Source organism: Odontomachus brunneus, unplaced genomic scaffold, assembly GCF_010583005.1.
Source record: "Odontomachus brunneus isolate Ranch 3 - 2012 unplaced genomic scaffold, Obru_v1 Obru_scaffold_053, whole genome shotgun sequence".
NCBI classification, from domain to species: Eukaryota; Metazoa; Arthropoda; class Insecta; order Hymenoptera; family Formicidae; genus Odontomachus; species Odontomachus brunneus.
The window spans coordinates 1,722,081-1,744,047 of NW_022639503.1; the positions used below are offsets into that span (position 1 = coordinate 1,722,081).

Below are 21,967 nucleotides of genomic sequence, written 5' to 3' on the forward strand. Positions count from 1 at the left end.
TGAGCAAATAAATCGTTTTATTAAAAATCTGTTGAAAGGACTTTATTATACATATGTTAAAGTATACCAAACAATTTTTCTTTTTTTTTTTATGTACAAAATGGCGGCGTATGGACTCCACTGCGAAACTATTTTTCAATCTCCGTGCAAAACGATGTACAAGATTCCGGAGAAATGGCTGACCCTAGAGCAAAATTAAGAAAAGTATTATCATATACATGCTAAAGATTCTTGAAGTACGTAGGAGTTTTGCAGAATATTGATTTTTTTTTAAATAATGGACATTTTTACAAAATTTGTCATTTTGATCGAGGAAATTTCGTACAAAAATGTTAATTGCAAAAAGAGGTTTCAATATTTTGCAAAGCCCCTACGTACTTTAAGAATCTTTGGCATGTCGATGATAATACTTTTTTAAATTTTGCTCTAAGGTCAGCCATTTTTCCGGAATCTTGTATACTGTTTTGTTCGAAGAATGAAAAATAGTTGCGCAGTGGATTCCGTCATTTTGTACATAAAAAAAAAGAAAAATTGTTTGGTATACTTTAACATATGTATAATAAAGTTCTTTCAACAGATTTTTAATAAAACTATTTACTCACAAAACATATCAAAGTTAGACATGATTCTAAAGCCTTCAGAGTGGCATGAGGCCTTAACTGAAGAGGAGTGCATCACACGGTCGAAACATATTGCGTAAAATTATAAATGTATCGTTAAATTATAGCGTATAACTGCACCTTTGGCTCTTTTGTCTTTTTAAAATATCTAATTTTGTTTAATTTTAGAGTAGAAATGAAATTATATATCTTTTTGGATGCGTGTCATTATATTTTTTCATTTCATTTATATTTTAGGAATTAAAATGTGCACTGAGAGAAAAAATATTTTGCAAAACTCCTACGTACTTCAAGAGTTTTTGGCATGTAGATGATAATACTTTTTTTAAATTTTGCTCTAGGGTCAGCCATTTTTCCGAAATCTTATACACCGTTTTGCACGAAGAATGAGAAATAGTTTTGAACTAAAATTAATAAATTTTTACCTCAACCATATTTTTTGGTTTTAACACAAAAATGGTAGCAATAATATTCATATAAAATTATTTTTATTAACATAGTAAAATTGAATTAAGAAAGAAAGCCTTTCTTGGCTATAATTTATAGTAATCATTTCTATCTATAAATTATATCTATGTGATTTATAGTCATAAATATTTTTTTCTTAAATGTTATCTAAAAATGTGCGTAGTGAAACATAGTGAAATTTTAGCGAAATTAACTATGTTCCTTAGTAAAAGATGGATCGAATAGTAAAATCGAATAGAATTTATATGAAGAAAAAAAGAGAAACTACAATATTCTCTCCATGTGGTAAAAGATACGCGAGCGAATTTAATTTTCTCCGCGATATAGAGAGACTCTCCGGCCGGTTGTCGTTCTTGCTGCTGTCTGTGCAGCTATGCGATCTCGCAATTTGAGGCGCAACGCCCGGTAAAGATCCATATACGAACGGCCAGAGCGAGTGTTAAATGGCGCTCGAACGGTGACCCGAATATCGCCGGCGGTGGGCAGTCGATTTTAACGAGCATGTCCCGTGAGCGTCCGCCAACGCGCTAAACCCGGCTGTCCCGCGGCATCACGTCAGTTAGAGGACCGCGCTCTCGTAGCCGCTCCTTCGGGAGCCGGGGGCTTGATTAAACTCGAGATAGCCGCGGTAACAGGTGTTCGCCATCGCGAGGCCCGTGCTGAATCAACAGCGAACAACTTCGCCGGGACGACCCTTCTACGGCCTGGCTTCTCGGCCGTTACTTTCCGCCAGCTTGCCGGCCATCGCCCACAGATTCGTATCCTGACAGGAAATCTGACAGGAGGACATCCGCGTCGTTCTCGGCCAGACGATGACTTACGCCTTCGATAGAACCGTTCTGCACTGCACTAAAAAAAGAATTTGGTTGACGAAAAATTATTTAAAATAGGATCAACCAAATATTTGATAATTACAACCAAAAAATTTAATTGCCCCCATTTTGCCATACTTCCTCAGTAATATTTACTAAGCAAAGCAAAATTACTAAGCTAAGCAAAGCGGCAATTAATTTTTTTTATTGCAATTACCAAACATTTCGTTGATCTCATTTTAACCAAATTTTTATTTCGACAACCAAATCCTTTTTTCAGCGTACTGAAATATTTGTTTTCGCGTTTTGGCACGAAAATATCTCGTGTCTAGGATTTGGCTGGCGCGTTACTACGTTTTTATTTGTGTTAATATATTATTGAGAAAGCAAAACACATAGCGGCAATTAAATTCTTTGGTTGTTATTTGCAAACATTTGATTGATCTTAATTTTTTTGTCCGGTATACAAAATCTTTGTTTCAGTAAAAAAATCCTTTTTCCAGTATAGTGAACCGCTCAACATGTATACTGAGGAAAGAATACTGAAAAATTTATTTGTGAGATACGAAGTTTATTTCTAAACAAAGTTTTCTGTGAGATAAACTTTTATGTCCCAAATAAATTTTTAAAATACTTTAAAATACTTTTAAAATACTTTTTTACTTTAAAATATTTTTTTCTCAATATATCTCGTGTATTTCGAAGAAATTTCACGTCTCCTTATTACATCGCTTTTTACAACGATGATATTCGATGATTAACAATAATTGTAGTTTGTTTAATAAACTGTCTAACCCTTTAACGATTCAACAATCTCGAATTCTATTTTGTTCATCAGGAATGAAGTTGCAATGTTAAGTCATCTGGGATCTCTTAGACCCATATTAATAGTTGTTACTCTTGAAACTTCTCTCAAATGAGATACTCAGATTTGAATTCAGAGTTTGATGAGAGTTTTTCAGTTGAATCACGATTATAAATATATTGTCACGTATATCATATAATTTAATTAAAAAACTTGAATATAAATCTGAATAAAAATCTGAGTATTTCATTTGATAAACAAACTTCAAATAACGACTATTGATACAAACTTTAAATCTCGAAGTTTATTGTCAGACGTACAAAAGATTTGGTTATATTAACATAAAGTTTGGTTTTAATGAACGACCTAACGCGTTTTGGTCGAAGGACAGAATTTCTGACTCTTATGACATAAATTTGGCTTCAAGAACCAGAAATTCCGTATCCTTCAACTAAAACACGTTGGTTCGTTCGTTACATATAAACTTTATGTTAAATACAACCAAACTTTTCTTCTCTACGCAGAATATATACTGATAAAAAGAAATATTAGAAAATCTATTTATGATATATAAAATTTATTTCAAAGAAATAAATTTGACTTTTATTCGTGAGATACAAAGTTTATATCTGTAAAATAAAATTTACTTATCTGAAAAATAGAAAATTTATCTTAAATTCTGAAATAATCTTAAATTCTGTGAGAAAACTTTATTTCACAGAAATAAACTCTATGTCCCACAAATAAATGTTTCATATTTTCTTCTCAGTGTAAGATATTAGAAAAAAGCTGATATGCAATGTCATGTGAAGTTGAATGCGATAATTTTCCGAATATTTACCGAATACGCGCGCTCTGCCAGAGCCACGCGATCGTCTGAAGAAGAACGTCTGAAAGAGGTCGATAATATTACAGAACGTTCGCCCGGATGTCGTTTGCATTTTTGTGCCATTCTGGCCCGCTGTTTCATTTGCCCTAACGAGCGCCGATTTCGTCGGAATGCACAGGGACTTGGTAAACAGCGCCTGTGCATCGCCGTTAGGAAATTGCCCACTGCTCGATACGTATCTTGCAAATGGAACCACAATCTAGCATGGACATAGAATGGCGAGTATTTCGGAAAGCTGGTCAGCCTCACCGGCATCTGCTGATTTAAGCTGCGGCCGCTGCCCGCTTCAATTAGGAATTGCCCGGAATCCTACGACTCGGAAACGAATATTCGTTGACCTCTCTCTCTCTCGCCCTCTCTCTGCCAACCGTATAGGCGACCGACATTCCGTTTATCGCTGTTGATATCGACATGAATCCTCTCACTCTTAGATATTTGCACCATGAGGTGTTTCGACGTTTCGATGTATTGGATTGATCCATAAGTTTGTGCGGATTTTTGCCTAAAAGGTATTTGTATGTTGGTGTTAGGAAGATAGTTACATAGTTAGCCATCTACGTGCATGCTTTGATAGCTGACATTTCGAAGCATAATTTGTGATGCAAACGATAGTGTTTAAAGAATTAGTGTTTTAAGAAGTACAGCTACCTTTATTGAGGCTTGAACATGGTAGATAATAGTGAATTTTTCCGGTGCATTGTGCTTTCTCATTTTCGTAAAAATTGTTAAAGTTTGGCTAGAGTGTTTTGCCTTACCCATCATATTCGCCCAACATTGTCGCTTTCGATTACTATTTGTTTCGCTTATTACAAAACTTCTTTGATAGCTTTTTTTTAGAAGATGTAAAAAATTACTTAGTTGCTTTACGAGAGGGGAATTATGAAATTACGTGAAAAATGGCAAAAGATTGTCAAATAGAATGGCGTATACATTGATAAAAATTGATTTTTAACAAGAACAGAGTGCATTTCAATTTTGTTTAAAAATTCGCAAGAACTTATGGATCAACCCAACACTTTAAGTCTCTCAAGTATACCATTCCAATCTCAAATCACAGCCACGATGGTTCGGTAATGCGCAATTTTCACACATGGAAAATGTAACGTTCAATCAAATAGTCATGAATGTGATGAATAATTTCGCGGTTTTCGGCGGAGAATATCGACCCGTTTAACTGACTCGTCTGTCGCTAAGCTCGTCTCTTTCTGTCGCGCTTCCCGTTCTCGAACGTCTAATTCCCCAATTCCCGTCGAAATGTAACTTCCACTTTCCGCGGCGGAAGATCAGCCGGTAGTTCCCTCCGAAATAGAGCGGCGCTATTGGTCTTTACGCTTTGTTAAACGTTCGTTCTATTCGCTCTACATCGGGGTTAGCAAAATACGTTAGACTTGTTAAAATCTAGCTTAATGAGCTGCCTAGCAAGAACTTTCCCGGGCGCTTAGTTTTGGAACCAGCCCGGAAATTAGTTGTACAGCGGTGTACGCGGCAGTCTCATCGGGAAACGGCGTGCCGACCGCCACCGCCATATCGCTTAACTACTGAAACGAAGTATTCGCCATCCTCGACTGTTTCCTAGCGCTTTGTATCACGATTCGCGAGAATAGTTGCGAGGATAGTCTCGCATGCACGATCGTGTTCGCCGGCATCCAAAACGTAAAAGCGACGTCGCTGTTAGCTCTTCTTTAAATTTCCGCCTCACGAGTATTACGCCGTCACCAACAGCATTAAACTGCCCGGAACAAATTATGCTGATTAATAGCGGACGCGACACCGCTGAACGAAACGACGGAGTAGCCGAAAACACGCGCGTTTGCCGGGGCCGGGGATCTGGAAAAGCTGAGGGTGTATAACCTAACCTAACGAGACTGGCGGCTAACGCAAGATAAGGCTCGAACCCTTACTTAACCCCGCCGTATCACAGGCACAAAGGAAGAGAAATTGCCTGTGTATCATAGAGGAATGGTTATAGAGCCAGCCGAGCATTGCCACTGCGACTGTTATTTAACTGCTGTTACTAATAGTACTCAGGACAATAGTTATGACGCGGTAGATAGGCATTCTTCTTGTTAAGAGCGATTTAGCCCCGCTTTATCAGAAGTACAAAGGAAGAAAAATCACCTATACTATAAGAACCAGTACTATAAGAAAGTGATTATAAAGCCAACCGAGCGTTGCCACCGTGACTGTTATTTATTTAACTACTAATAATACTCAAAGACGATGGTTATTAGACGCGAGAGAAGCTCATTTGTTTTTTGTTAAACGCGATTTAATCCTGCTGTATCAGAGATACAAAGAAAGAGAAATCTGAATACTGTAAGAAAATGATTACTATAGAGTGAGCCGAGCATTGAGTTATTTAACTACTGATAGTACACTGAGAGGAAAAACATGTAAAAACTAGTAAATATCTATTTGATGGGTACTAAAAGCGCATATTTTAGTTAGATCTAAATTCGTACTTAAATGGAATAAATAAATGCTCTCACGAAAAATTAAGAGTTTTCCTAAAGTTTTAAGAAAACTTATGTTTCTTTATTTGAAAAATATTTTATATTAGTATAAGTAAATATATGCTGTGTGTTAGTATGTGTGCACATACCAAATACATATTTACTATTTCTTAGATATTTTCCTCTCAATACTCACCACAATAGTTATGACACGGTCGATGATTATTCTTTTTATTAAACGCAATTTAACCTCGCTATACAAAAGAGAAGAAATCATCTATGCATTATAAGGAAGCGATTGTAGAGCCACTGTGCGTACACAGAAAAATATATACTGCAAGCGAATATTACTTATTTTACGTATTTTGTAATTTTATATGCCCGAAAATGTGTCATAAGTTTATCATAAACATCACATTTATTCAAAATACATTCTGAATCCTAGTAAGTTTAGTAATCAAGATTATTACATTAAAACAGAAATTCAGTTTGCTTCTTATAAAGAGTTGAACTAACTTTTTCTTCGATAAAGTTTGATGATATTCTTGTAAAGAAAATAAATTCTTTTGAGTACTTGATAATGAGCTTTTTTCAAATTTATGATGAGTGATATTTTGAGTCTAGAAATACTTACTAAAGAAATACTAAAGGAATTTATATGAAGTAATCGCTTTTCTTAGCAGTAAAATTATATTTTTCTCTGTGTGATTTAACTGTTTCTGTTTCTGTTTTCTGTCTCTATGTGTTTCTTTGTTTATGCTGCAATTCTAAGCAAATATACGAGTAAATCATAACATCGTAAAGTCGTAGCTTACGAAAAAAACAAAAAAAAATCGTAGATATTTATGAGTTATCATATGATATACGGTTCGCATAGAATTACAGATCTATTCATAAGTTCTTACGAGTCTTACGAAAACAAGTTACGAGTTTTATGATTTTGTCTAGAACTGCAGTATTAGTTTAACTGCTAATAGTCCTCACGATAATAGTTATAACGCGATCGACAGTAATCAGTAATTCTTTCTATTGAACGCGATTTAGACGTAGAAAAGAAGCAAAAGGATAATACAATACTGAGAAAAAAAGTAATTGAGTTAATAAAACATTGCTTAAACGAACAAAATATGTTCAAGCAAACGTTTAGTCGATTAAACAAATTATATAGTCGCTGTGATGAGCTACATATCAATTAATCATTACACTAACGCGTAATTTGTTCAATAGATGCAATATTTCTTTGAAGATAGATGATCGTCAATTTTACCAATCCAACTGTTTTTTTTTCTAACTGAAGAAACTGGTTATACAGCCAACAGAATATTGCCACTGTGACTGGTTAACTCTCCTGTTACTAGTAATAGTCGCACGACTAAATTATGTCGCGGTTGATAGTAATTACTTTTTATTTTGAGAATCCAGAGAATCGAGAGATTGACATGAATCCAAGCATGGGATCGTCTGGTGAATCTGAGAATTCCAGGGGAGAATTCTGGATTGCGTTTAATTCGCGTCGTCTGCACGTCTATAGACAGCCGGTGTTCTCTCGGCATTTTGCAACCCGTCGCAGCGAATAAATTTCGCGTCGAATCGCACCGGATCGTCCGGCTGTGTTTTGCTGAAACGTCGCGCAAAAATTCGATAATACCCGCTGGCATTTATGCCTGAGCGTTCCGCTCGGCGATGGATGCTCCGTGAAAGCCGACGTCGTGGTATGCAGCCGGCCGTCATTGGAATATCAATGACCGGCCGGCATTCTTCGCGTAACTGGCCGTAATTAGACCTTACGTGAGTGTCTCGGTACGAACGGGAGAAATGAAGTCGTCCTTTTGTTACATCGCAACCTGAAAATGCGGATTCATAACGCGAACAAGAGTCGACAGGCGTGCGTTCGCGCCACAAAGCGTGTCTGTCGGGAAGATAACATTGCGGATAGTGAAACTCGTAAAAATCGCGACGTTTGTTAGGCGCATAAAGTCGGAAGCTGAGCCGCCGTCACGTCGACGCGCCAATTATTTATAAATCGTCGATAACCGAGGGCTTTCGGGGGTGAATCGAGATTCTCGAATGCTTCGAGCCCGCTATCCACGCCAACAATGCCGCAGCTACGATCGCGCTGTCGCCACCGAAAGGGTTGATAAATAAAGAGACAAACGCGTTTTCCACAGCTTGCCCGGAATCGCGAGCGGAATGGATGGAACTGGGCGGCGGAGGTGGCGCAGTGTGCTATGCGCCGTCACGTCTGGGCAAACTCGTTTTGCGTGTCACCGGGTTTCCCAGGGTCACTCAACAGTGCCATATGAGCCAACACCCGGAGGAGAGTCACCATCGCGATACCAGGCATCTGTATCTGGGCTTTCATCATCCCTGGGATCGGGATCTCTGGAAGAGCTGGATCAAAGAGGTGAGTGACCCGCCGGCTCTATTCTTCCACGTGAAACTGAGAGAGAACCTCTCTCTCTCTTCCTCTTGGCACGGCTTTTAATCTCTCTGACGAAGTAATAAGCGATTGGATATACGTTTGTTAGAAAACGCAAAAAGAGGGAATAAATAATTCTGTCTCGTTGACGGAACAGTCGAAACAGTTGGATCAGCGGGACGATGTTGCACTGAGAAGAAAGCACTTGGACATTTTTATTTATAGGATGTAAAGTCTATTTCCGCGCGTGTGTGTGTGTGTGTGTGTGTGTGTGTGTGTGTGTGTGTGTGTGTGTGTGTGTGTGTGTGTGTGTGTGTGTGTGTGTGTGTGATGAATAAACTTTATATGTAGCAGATAAATGTTTAAGTATTCTTTTCTCAGTTTATGGTTTTGTCATCATGAAATGAATAGCCGTCGACAGAAGCTTTAGAAAACGAATCCTGGTAATTAAATTCAATTTGTTGTTAATAGTGCTTCGCATTCTCTCCCTCTCTCCCGGCTGAGTCGGGCGATTCTATCATTTTGTGTGATTTTAATTGCGGCGGAATTGTAATACCGATATCAATCATAAATCACAGCAAAATATTGTTAATTTTTTTAATGGCACACGAGGGTGTAATCCTTGTGTTAGTTTTTTTATATCCTTTGCAGTTCTGAGAATAATACTACTGGCATATCAATGCCCTTTATATTGAAGAAAAGATACTTGAAAATTTATTTGTGAGATATAAGATTTGTTCCTGTGAATAAACTTCATACTCCACAAATAAATGTTCAAGTATTTCTTTCAAGTATTTTATAATCGTGGAATTAACAGTTGTCGTGAAAGCTTTAAAAAACGAACCTCGTTAACTAAAATTGATTTGTTGTTAGTTATTCTTTGTGCAGCTTTTCTTCTTTGCCTCTCTCTCTTTCTTTCTCTTCCCCGGCTGAATCGGGTGAATCGATTATTTTGTGTGATTTCAATTGTGGCGGAATCTCAACGCGAATATCAATTTAACGATACAGCAGGATATTGTTTTGTTTTCTAATGACACGCGCGCGTGGAAATTTTATCCGTGTATTATTTTCTTCTTCACTTGAAATTCCGAGAATAATAATACTGACATATCAGTATCCTTTATACCGAGAAAAAATACTTGAAAATTTACTTTTGGGTTTGTTTTTGTAAATAAACTTTCTATTTCACAAATAAATGTAAAAGTATCTTTTTTTTTGTCAGTATACGTCACACTTTTATCGAGTCGAGACATCCTCCGCTGTCGACGGTGATCGACATTATCGCAATTTGGCGCATCGTTCGTCTCGACGCATTTAACGGGGGGACACTTAATCCCACGGCGGCGATAAACCTTCGTGCTGTGAGCCATAAATAAACACGGGAAGGGACTCGCGGTGGCTCGAAGTAAGAAAAGGGAAATCTATTTTCCAAGAGACAGGCAGGTGCGCGCGCGCGCAGAGCCATCGACGTAGTCAGTGTTTGCCCGACAATCGCAGTCGCCGCAAAGTTTAAGCTACCGGTAGTTGAGACCGATTCTTGGGAGTTCTCTTTGGGCATACGTAACTCCACGAGGAATGAATGGTTCTCATGCAGCGAGTCCGGGCCGGCTGAATTTTGCATTACGTCTTGGAAATAAGCGAGACTGACGTGTTCGGCGCGAATGCATGGCGCCACATGACGTAATATTTAAAATGCATAGGATGCATTTATGTATCAACGAGAACGAGGGGGAGGAGAAAAGAAGAAAGAAAGGATGGGTTTTATCTCTTAAGGATCCGCGTGAATAACTTGGGCTCGTGAAAGGATCCCAGAGTGGAAACGCCGCGACGGATAGCCCGATAACCAGCGGAAGGAGCTCCCGCGCGCGTTTACGCAAATAGGTCGTGTAACGGGCGGCGGATATAATATTCTGATGCGTGTGCCAACCGCGTCCATAGAGGAAGGAATAGATGGAACGTCAATGGGAGCTCGCGGGAACGGCGGCTGCAACCGCGGAGAATTATGCCAGGCGGGGAGAGACGGGGACGGCCCGATAATGTCGTTACACGGGTGTCGGACAGCAGCGTGGTGAATTAGAGCCGTGCATTGTCGCGTTCGCGGCCTCATGCAAATGAGGACAAACATAGGCGTTTTGATGGGCTTTAATGGAATCACCGGCGAACAAAAAGGACGACAGAAGACAGGCTTTTCCCGTCGTCGTGTCCGATGAGCGACGCTCGTCCCGCGAACATGTGACGTTTCGAAACGCTGTCCTTCTCCTCTTTCTCCTCTTCCTGCCGCGGTGTTTCGTGTCCCCCTGCGTGATTACTTCACCACGACAGTCAGGCATGACATGTAATACAGTTACACGTTTGGAGGCCGTTTGTGCGATTATGTGCGTGTGCACGGTGGAGAAGAGAATTTAGAGAGGTTTCCAACGGGGGAGGCTCTGCTCATTCGCGTCACCGGTTTACTCTCCGCGCGTGATGACAAATAGCCGTCTAATTTTCAATATCGCGGCAGGACGGTCGATTCTGCAAAGTGCCCGACGGCGCGATTAATACGCTTGCGAAATCAAAGGGAAACCGCTTTTCTCGCAGAGCCGACAACACCGCGGCTGAAATGAACAGTGACAGCTGTGGGAGAAGAGAGAAAAAGAGAGAAAGATGATGTTTGGATGTTTGGGGGTTGAAAAAGAAAGTGGGAAGGTGGGAGTTCAAAATGACGCAAACATTGGCCCATAGGCAAATTCTGAATATGAAAATGACGATGAGCAAACTTTAATATCCAAATGCAGCGAAGGGGTACATAAAGGCGTGGTAGGAGCGAAAGGACAAGGGGAAAGAAATGGGAACAAACGCTGTTTGCGTGCCGTCACGATCGGACGATTGCCAGCATATCCGACCGCTATATTATCGGCGATTCAAATCGATCTCACGGTATTTGCTGACGCGACGCAAGATTTCGACGACGCGAGTCGACGCGAGTGGGTTGAGCGTCTTATCCCTACACGGAGAGAATAGTAAAGATTTTGCTATTGAATTTCGTAGCCGAGGAAAGCTCAATTTTCCGCAGTAATTGATTGTTTTTTCATCTTTTATATGTGTTATTTATATTTTAGGAAGTGAAATGTGCTATTAAAAGATTTACTATGTTCTTGGCCACATTCATTACTCAGCAAAGCAGACTCTCCCGGCTAGAAGTTTATCTCATGGTGCTGATCAAGTTGGTGCTAATCAGTTACTAAGTTTGCATGAAGTGATGCTATCGCGTTCTGTAACGCAGCATGTCAATTAGAACCTTATTGATCACTTTTAGTGGTGATTTAAAATGAGACTACACGATTCCTTCAAGGGACTTTTTTTTATATAAGTATGTTTAGATTTCTTTTCTCTTTGTTGCTATTTTCTCTAAAGCATTTTGAAAAATAAAATAGAAAATATATCTAATTAGTATTTTGTTACGAATTAAAAAAGAAAATGCAATAGTCTAAGAGTGAAAGGAATTGAATATGTTATCGCAAAACTTTTCCAGACATCACTCTTAAAGGATTAATAAGAATTATTAATAATTAGGACTTTATTAGTAATTAAGACAAACAACCTGGAATCAACCTAATCAGAACCATGAGATAAATTTCCAGTCTAATTGCCGACAGTCTACACAGATACAGAAAAATATTATTTTACTGTTAAGAAAAGCGGTTATTTAGTCTACTTTCCTTTCTTGAAATAATGATTATCTTTAGTAAAGAACATTTTTTTAACCGTCTTAAAATATGCTAATCGGAAATTTCAGAGAAACTCATTATCATGTGCTCAAAATAATGTATTCCCATTACAAAAATATCATGGAACTTTATCGAAGAAACATTGATTCGACTTTACATAATGAGTAAAGTTTTGTAAAGTTTCTAATTTAATATTCTTGATTAAAATGCCAAACTTATTAGAGGATGCAGGATATATTTTGGATGAATTTAACGCTTGAAAGAAAGATATAAACTTATAAAATGTTTAAAACAAATAAAATTTGATCACTAGAACACCACTAGAAAAATATAGTAAAATTGAAAGAAATTTATACGAAAGAAAAACCGTGACGTTGTTCTTGCATTGGCACTTGGCCGTCAACTTATCTTCTCAAGCTACATAATATATTCAGAAACGCGTTCCAACAGGTAATTGCAAAGAGATTCAGCGGGCGATCGGAGAAACCCGCGATCTCTCGTTCTCGCAGTGTTCTGAGCGAACGGCCCTTTACGAGCCGTTTCGGCGAGAATCCAGCGCGCGTTGCGAGAATAACTCGGCAACTATTTTTCTCCCATTCCCGCCGCCTCTGTCGAGCTCTTTTCATCTGGAGAGACAGCAATTTACGAGAAGTTTAACATATTACGCGATGAGAGAAGCACGCCGCCACGCGATATGCCGCGACGAGTGAGCGAGCGAGTCGCGTCGGGAATTCGCAGCGCGAATTGAACAGTGCTGCTGAAGTGAACGTGACGCGGCCCGAAACGCGAGATCATGATTCGGATAAACACGTCGCTAAATATTCAGCGATCAGTTGTGCAAATACGGGAGACAGGTCCGCTCCTCCCTCCCACCGTTTGCCTTGAATTATTCAACGCGCGTAGTATTTTGCCGCTTTTCTCCGCGGTGCAAATGCATCACCGCCTCCATTGGCGGCGTCGACGCCGCCAAGCACTGTTATTGCATTTACTAGGACGCGCGGCGATCGCGCTTAATCCGTCCATTCGATTTTCCGCGAGCCATTATCGCGTCGCAAATGGCGAGTGAGATCTGCGGGACGGCTGTCGTCGAAACTTCCTCTGGGATCTCTCGTTTTCTTCTTCCGCCGTTGTCCGTCTCGTCGCGTCTCTGTCACTCTCGCTAGCTAAAAGATGCTAAAAGGATTCGCATAAGTTTGCGTGGCCAGATCAGTCTCACACCGTGACTGCTTCTTCGTTATGTTTTGTTATCAGTTGCACTTTTTTCACGAATGTAGCCGCTTTTTCGTGTACATTTTAAGCCTTATATTAATAGTCATTACTTGAAATTTCTCTCAAGTGATATATTCAGATTTGAGTTCAGAGTTAGATGAAATTTCCCAGTTGAATCGCGATTACGAATATAATACCACATATATCATATAATTTAGCTGGAGAATTTGAATGTAACTCTGAATGAAAATCTAAGTATCTCATATAAGAGCCAAATTTCAAGTGACAACTATTAAAATGGGCCTGAACCAAAGAATATCTAAGAAATAAAAAATATTCATTTAGTAATAAAAGTGTAATAATTAATAATACACACTTATACTGATATAAAATGTTTCTTTCCGAAACAAAAGAGTATATATAATTTCTCAAAATTTCATTTCTTCACGTAAACTATTCGTTCTATTTAAATAAAAGAATATGCATTTAAATAAATATGTCATTAACACTCCCACCGAATAAATATCTTTTTATCCTTTAGAAACATATTTTCTCTCTGTGTAAGTAACCCTTCGCGCAAGCTGCGCGCAATTTGACAAAACATTAATCCGAAAGTATTGTACTGCAAGCATGAAGATCTGCTTGAGATTTATCGTTCGTTTGTAACAGTATCGCTGTGTCTGTCCTTTGTTTAACATTTGCCGGCACGAGCGGCGAGCGATCTATTTTGAAGCACACGTCACATAATGCAACAATTTTCTTGAACGCGGTCTGCCGACGACACGATCAAGTGGGCCGTGATATTTTGTAGTGGATTATTTTTCGCAATAGAGGCGGAGTGCTTTAAAGCCGGCGCGGCAATTCAGTCGGGCGCTCTCAACCCCTTGTGTGCTTGTGTTGCTAAAAACTCTAATATTCCCCATCCGTTAAACGCGACACGACTACATATATATGCTACAGTAACGTCCGATTAATTTTCTTCTCTGCAGGAAAAAAAATAGAATTGAAAGCTCACGCGATACGCGCTTAATCGAATTTTCGGGGATTTGGAAATCGACGGCCCCGACCCTTCCCCTTTCTCTCTCTCCCTCCCTCCCCTCTCTCTATTTTCTCCCCTGGCCTCTCTGTCTCCCTAATGGCGATGTGTCCGAATATTCGATTACGCTCGCTCGACGACGGGACGATCGACATTCCGGGCGCGCGGGTAAATTTATCGCGCTGTTTCATTGAGCGGAAACAACAAGAAAAATGGAAAATAAACAGGTGCGGTCCGCTATAACGGACCATAATACTTTTCAATCTGATTATTCCCTATGCGCCTCGTGCGCTGAGTTGTCGGCGCTCGCACACGTGCTAACGGGGCGCAATGTTGCGTCACGCGTAGCCGCGCTCCAATTTTGCGTATCATCGTCTCATTAATTAGTCGCATTCGTCGTGTGCGCTGTTATCCGCAGCCGGAATTGAACATCACTGATAGAACGAAAAACAGACTGTCTATACGCAGAGCGTGCACACACAGAGTGTGTCTCCGAAACTGCACGCGTCCGCGCGAATACACGCTGATTGTACTCACACGCGTAAAGATGCGTACGTTTTTTTAAGTAAACGTCACTTATTTAAAGTATTCCATCAGTTTATATATCTGTAATCTGTATCTCATCAAATTTATTCAAAACACATTTCAAATTTCAGTAAGTTTGACATTTCGGCCAAGAATATCAATGTCTTCTATAATGTGCTGAGAAAAGTTTCGTAGTAAAATATTAAATTCCTTTCGATTTACTTTTTAACCCATAGCAAGTACGAACTGGATATATTTCGTACTTCATTTTTTAAAATTCTTCAAAGAGAATAGCAACAAAGAGAAAAGAAATCTAGATATATACTTATCCATTTAAAAAACATTCCAAACCCTAGTAAGTTTGACATTTCAGTCAAGAATATATTAATCTCTTCAGTGGTAGGTTTGAAAAAGTTTCGTGATAAAATATTAAATTCTTTTTGATTCACTTAAACTTGCATCTTTTTAATAATAATAAAGTAATAAAGAATAATAATAAAAAAAATAGTAAAGTAATAAAGAATAATAATAAAGAGGAAAGAAATCTAGATGTTTATTTAAAAGATCCCGCACAAAACCTATGGAAAATGGTTTTCGGTCAAATTGGCTGAAATCCTCATTGTCTACTAAATGGGAATATAATGTGAAATATTCTTCTTCAGTTTTTCTATTAATCAAACTGGATGAACCCACATAGATCTTTTTCTTATCTTTCTTTTTGTTTTACACTCCTCACTTTCTCTATCTTCATCGTCCAGTGTCATAGCAATTATGGTTAATCCTTTATCAGAAAATAGCGTCATTTTTCGGGAAAAAATTATAATGAAATTCACGACGAAAGATAGAAACTGTACTGACCATTTGGGATTGGATTATGACCGATTCGATAGTGTGAATACTTAAGGAATATGATCAAACCGTGAGCGGAGCGTGAGCAGAACGATAGTGTGGATCGGGCCTAAACGATCGCGTGGCCGCAGCAAGCACGTTGGGAGGAGGGAGGGGAGCGCTATCTGAGTCGCGGAGTGGGGATAGCGAGCCGCGCTTCGCCGCACGCAGCAGTGCGAGGTGACTCGTCGGAGGGGATGGTCGGCCCGCGTGCCGCTCACGCGTCGCGTAGTGCTTTAAGCCCATGTCACACTACGGATTGGAGATAGAGGATTGCGGATTGAAGACTGGAACTTGACCAATTGGAGCCAAGCAAGCCAAGACCAAAGTTGATTCGTCGAAATCTAATCTTCAATCCGCAATTCTCAATTTCCAATCCGTAGTGTGACACGGACTTTAAAGCCAAATCACACTAACGATTGGCGATAGATGATTGACGATTGAAAATTGGAACTTGACCAATTAGAACAAGGCAAGCCAAGGCTGAAGCTTGTTGATTCGTTAAAATCTAATCTTTAATTGTCAATCACCAATCGCTAATGTGATTTGACCTTAAGGCCAAATCACACTAACGATTGGCGATAGATGATTGACGATTGAAAATTGGAACTTGACCAATTAGAACAAAGCAAGCCAAGGCTGGAGCTTGTTGATTCGTTAAAATCTAATCTTTAATTGTCAATCGTCAATTACCAATCGCTAATGTGATTTGACCTTAAGGCCAAATCACACTAACGATTGGCGATAGATGATTGACGATTGAAAATTGGAACTTGACCAATTAGAACAAAGCAAGCCAAGACTGAAGCTTGTTGATTCGTTAAAATCTAATCTTTAATTGTCAATCGTCAATTACCAATCGCTAATGTGATTTGACCTTAAGGCCAAATCACACTAACGATTGGCGATAGATGCTTGACGATTGAAAATTGGAACTTGACCAGTTAAAACAAGGCAAGCCAAGGCTGAAGCTTGTTGATTCGTTAAAATCTAATCTTTAATTATCAATCGCCAATCGCTAGTGTGATTTGGCCTTTACACAACATCGAGTGATCTAACACGCGGATCGATCGTTGAGTAGTGTTGGGGGTACGTCTTTTGGTTCGCCTGCAACCATATTGAAAGAGAGAACATACGGATCGATAACTCCACTTGTAGACGTCGTAGCGACTTGAAACAAGGATCACCGAAAAGGGGGAGATCACCGCGCTTCCGACGCACGTGAGATCGTCCTTCTGTGAGATAAGGATCGCAGCGTAATCATGTGAGTAAGAAAAATATCGAGTTTTTGTTTGCATTGAAGTGTGCATTGATTATTGATCTTTATTAAGAACCAATGGGAAGAGATCCTTGGTTTGGATCTGCGATGCGAAGCGTCAATTTCATCTTTCGCGTTAAATTGCAAAGTGCAATTTAACATTTTAATTATTTAGCAGAGAATCTTTTTTGCGGTGGCTTTATTTTACTTGTTACAAGCTAATTCTTTTTCTGCGTGTAGAGTAAAATTGAAAGAATTTTTATGAAAGAAGAAACTGCAATATCTTCTCCGCATAATTACTTCATCGTCATGTTTGATAGTTAATCATTTTCACAATTACCGTTACAAATAGCAAATATACTCGAAGTAATTCGGTTTCTTACAGCAAAGAAAACGTATCACGATCCTCCTCTCATTTCGCGGATCGGTCGATGTCGTAGAATCGTCGATGTCATAAATTTCTGCTTATCATCCCGAGTCGAAATTTTGATTCTACTTTCAGCCTCACTATTCCATTCAACACTTATTTTGATACTTTGAAACTTGCATCAACATCTTTTGATTCTATTTAATCTACTCGAGTCGAAATTTTGCTCCTACTTTCAGCTTCATTATTCCATTCAACATCTATTTTGACGCTAAAGAAAGTGAAAAGGGAAATTTCGGACATCAGCAGAGTCAAAGTTGGAAATTGCATCATTAGAATTAAATCTACTTTGCTAACTTAACTACTACTTCATTGTAGAATTCAATATAGGGCCAAAACTTTGACTCGGGATTCTTCGTTGAAGATAACCATTGCTTGAAAGAAGGAGAGCAAACTGAGTAGTAATCGCCTTTCTTAGCGATAGAACGATATGTGTGTGTGCGGTTGGTCCAGGGTTGATTTCGCGCTCGACGGAAGTTCCCGCCTTTCCACTTCGCGTGGCTTTACTTCGTGTCTATTTTTCGCGCACCGTGAGAGCGCGCGAATAACTCGTCAGGACCCTACAATTCCGCTGCGTAAACTATAACGCGCTACTGCTACGCAGGGTTACTGCTACGTAATCCTGGCGTTATTTTTAACTACGTCTGTTACTTTACTTCGACGCGCTCGTCGGCGTGTTTTCGCAAAAAAAAGGAATAATAACAATAATAAAAAAAGTAGCGGAAAAAATGGCACTACACGTCTCTCTCGCAGCGCATTTTACTGCAACTTTTTAATCTTGCCTCCGCGACATACATTTTCATTTACAACGCAACTATCGATCTTTATCAGAAACAATTTAATAAGCGCGACAACAATGTTCGCAAAATCGTTACGCGTAGTAAATATCGCGATATACCCGTCTTTCGACTTTCCAAAAAGAAGCTTGCCTCTAAACGCGCTAGCGGTGGTTATTCGAAAAAGAAGAAAAAACAAAGAATATGCGAAAATACGTGCGGAAATTAGGTCGTACTTCCGCGCAGAAAATATTTCTCCCATATTTCGCGCACTTATATTTGGTTTTCACACTTTAATTATTCTACACGCACGCGCGCTTCCACTCGCGACGCGCGTTTCCACTCACGACGCGATGTCGCGGAAAATCGATCTCCGTTAAAATTAATTTCAGAAACGACGCGTGAGAGTCTCTCTCTCTTTCTCCCTCCCTTCCTCTCTCCCTCTCTGTGTGTCTGTCTGCGTCTGGAAAAAGCTCGCACTATTCGTTATGCGCGGAAAACTGTTGAACGTGTCTCGCGCGCAATCCGTTTCACTCAACGATAATGCGGCAGCAAAATTCAACGGGCCGCGCGCGGCCCATTAACTGAAAATTATAAGAGGCTTGGGGATGGCAGTGGATTACGGGAATGATTGCCGCACCGCACAGGTGATCAATCTTGCGGTGCCGCGTTTTTGGGACGAAATCGCAAGTGACAACATGAGCAAGATTAATTAATGCCAATGATATGATGTGTGAATAGGCAAAGATCAATCTCATCGTTGTCGGCTGGCGATTTGACGAGTGCCTGGCGCGAATTTGTGTGTGTATGTATTCTTGCGTGCGCGGACTGTGATGACGTGAATAATTAATTATCTAATTAAGAAATTAATAAAGTAACAGACGCGGACTTGTGCCTTTAATCGGACATTGATTCCGCGGGGAGAAGAGAGCCCGATAATCTGGGAAATCAACGCCGGTCGATTATTTCGCAAGATGCAAGAACATGAAATAATTAGTTATTTGATTAAGGAATTAATTAAACATGTAGTTTCCCGTGCATAGCAATATTAATTAGAATTAGATTATATTACAAAAGCTGTAAGAGTGCTCCCGAATTTCTCAACGGGAAATAAGAACGGGGTTTCTGCTCTTTAAAGTCGCGATTCGCGAAATCGTTAGGTATGTATATCGTTCGACGTATTTAAATATCAAGAAGTCGCGAATAACAAGCGTCTCTGCGTCCGAGAAACTCTTGCTGGAGTCAAAAACAATTTCAGCTTGATCAGATGTATCGTTAAAATCGAAACAGATATCGGACAAAATATCTCGTGTATCGCGATATTCAGTCTAAAACGTTTATCATGACCTGGCCGGTTTACTGGTCAGTGATTCAAACAAACCTTAATACTCTCGATTAATTAATTAATTAATTAATTAATTAATTAATTAATCGAATGAAAGCCTCGAGTATCGCGATTATTTCGTGTCCCTAATGGCAGCGCGTGTTATCAAATATGGCAATTAAATTCTCCGTACTGCATCATCACAACGACGAAATGAAGCTATAAGCATTAAAATGCAGGAAAATATTCTCTATTCGCGCTTTGATTCGCCACATACATACATACGCACGAACTATACGACCTGTCGCGATCCGAGTCGCGTTCACAAACATGGAACCAAACGAATTCGCCGCAGTGTTACTACGCAGAATTAATAACGTAATTTGTATCGCGGATCGACTTTTACCGCTGCAAACACGCAAATCCACTCTTACGCGAGCGTTAAGTGCGCGCTTGGTCGAAATTTTGTCGCAAAACTTCGCGCGTTACATAATCGAGCGCGAATTAACTTCTAGCTCTCGCGCCGAAGGCGCAAATCTCGCTCGTACTAACAACGAAATTGCACAGAAAAACCGGACATTCTTGTATGTGAAATAACCTTATTTTTTACATATTAATCTTTAAATAAAATTACGTAGTGTCAAAAAAAGATAGGTTATTCGCAAGGATATATTTCGCATGATTGAACGAAGGAAAACTTGTGTTCTTATTATTCAAAAACTATTTTCGCCTAATGAAAGTTCGAAACATCGAATTGAGAATATGATGCTCTTGAATGTCAAAAGAAAATATCATTGTCATCAAAATAATCATATCGTATTCTTATGAGACTATTATAATATCCAAGTAAAATTATAACATTATTGAAGTTTGAGGTTTTAAAATTCTTCTAACCAAATGATATATTGTTGCTTATATATGAAACAATAACTGTTAATTTGAATATATTAATTTTAAGTGAATAGAAAAGAAGCTGGAGCATAACACACATTTAAAAACATCATATTCTCAATCTAATATTTTGTGCTTTTTATTAGTGAAAATTATTCTTGATTTTTCTTCGTTGGCTTTGTATGAAAAAATATTCTTATGAATAACTTGTCTTTGTTTCACGTTATATGAATCTCACTTGAAGATTAATTTATATCAGAAATATAGATATTTTCCAAACGAGAGTGTCCTTTTCTGCATATAGAGTGAGAGCCCAACTTTCTTGTCTGTTTTTATCTCGCACAAGTTGGCGAAGTTTTTATGATCGCCGGCCGTTAAGCGCGAGCAGCATGATTCAGATTTTACCTTCGTCATATAGAAGATTTTATTCTTGCGCGAATCCTGACACACTTAACGGATCCTCGCGAAGGTAAGGGTAAAGGAATAGAATAACATGGGGAGAAAAATCGGACTCGTGGGGTAAAAGCTCTGCCCTAATTTCTCACGCACCTTGAAGGGGAAGTCCGCCCCCGAAGGAAGATAGCGGCGATTAGGTGCACGAGGGGTTTCGAAATTAGAGCTGACTGTTTTCGGGCATTTATCACTGGGGAGCTGGAGAAAAGCTCGAGAGATACAGATCGACGCGTTCTGTTACTCGAAACACGAAGCGAGGAGTAATGCGTTGCGTATTGTAGTTGCGATATTTCGGATTGACTCGCATCGTTTTTATCGTGCGAGTAATTTACGAGAGCAACTTCATCTCACGTCACAGCCGACTGAATTAATTCCATGGCAAAGACTGCTCGCGTTCAAGAGAATCATTCATCTGAACAAATATAATCTTATTCTCAGTGGGATCCTCTTATGTACGACCTCAAGAGGATTATTCTAAAACCAAAAGGAAAATTTTCTAATGTTTCAAAAAGGAACTCTAGTTGTAAGGTGCTGTTTCTTGTAATTCCATATTCCAAGTGAAAACTCTTACCGGAAAAGTATTCCTCTTCTGATAAAGTGAGTTATTAATTGGGGGATATTATTCTCTTTTATTTTGAATAACAGACCAATACTTCTACTAGATATTATTCTCTTTTATTTTAAATAAAAAAGAATATATTTATTTGAAGTGCAGAAATGCCTTCTTACCAAAAGAAATTTCTATCAAGAACTAAGCTTGTATTTGCAGATAAAATATAAAATTCCTCTAATTTTAAGAATATTGTTCTTAATGATTCGAACTCTTAAAATATTTTCTTGGATTATTCTTAAAATATTCGATAACATATAAAATATTTAGAATATTCTATAGAAAGAATATAGAATATTTTATTAAGTATTTTATAAATAGAATATATTTTCTTCTCCTTCTCTCTCTCTCTTTCTCTCTCTCTCTCTCTCTCTCTCTCTCTCTCTCTCTCTCT

The 21,967-nt window shown here is 39.0% G+C and overlaps 1 protein-coding gene across 1 annotated transcript in view; it reads left to right on the forward strand.

Annotated features, from left to right (window-relative positions):
* Positions 1–21,967, forward strand: part of LOC116845568 (PH domain leucine-rich repeat-containing protein phosphatase 2) — a 131,897-nt gene that overhangs the window by 59,476 nt on the left and 50,454 nt on the right. The window contains exon 5 of the mRNA XM_032818362.1: positions 8,216–8,451. Within this exon, the coding sequence (XP_032674253.1) occupies positions 8,216–8,451 (236 nt within the window). The remainder of the gene's footprint in view (positions 1–8,215; positions 8,452–21,967) is intronic.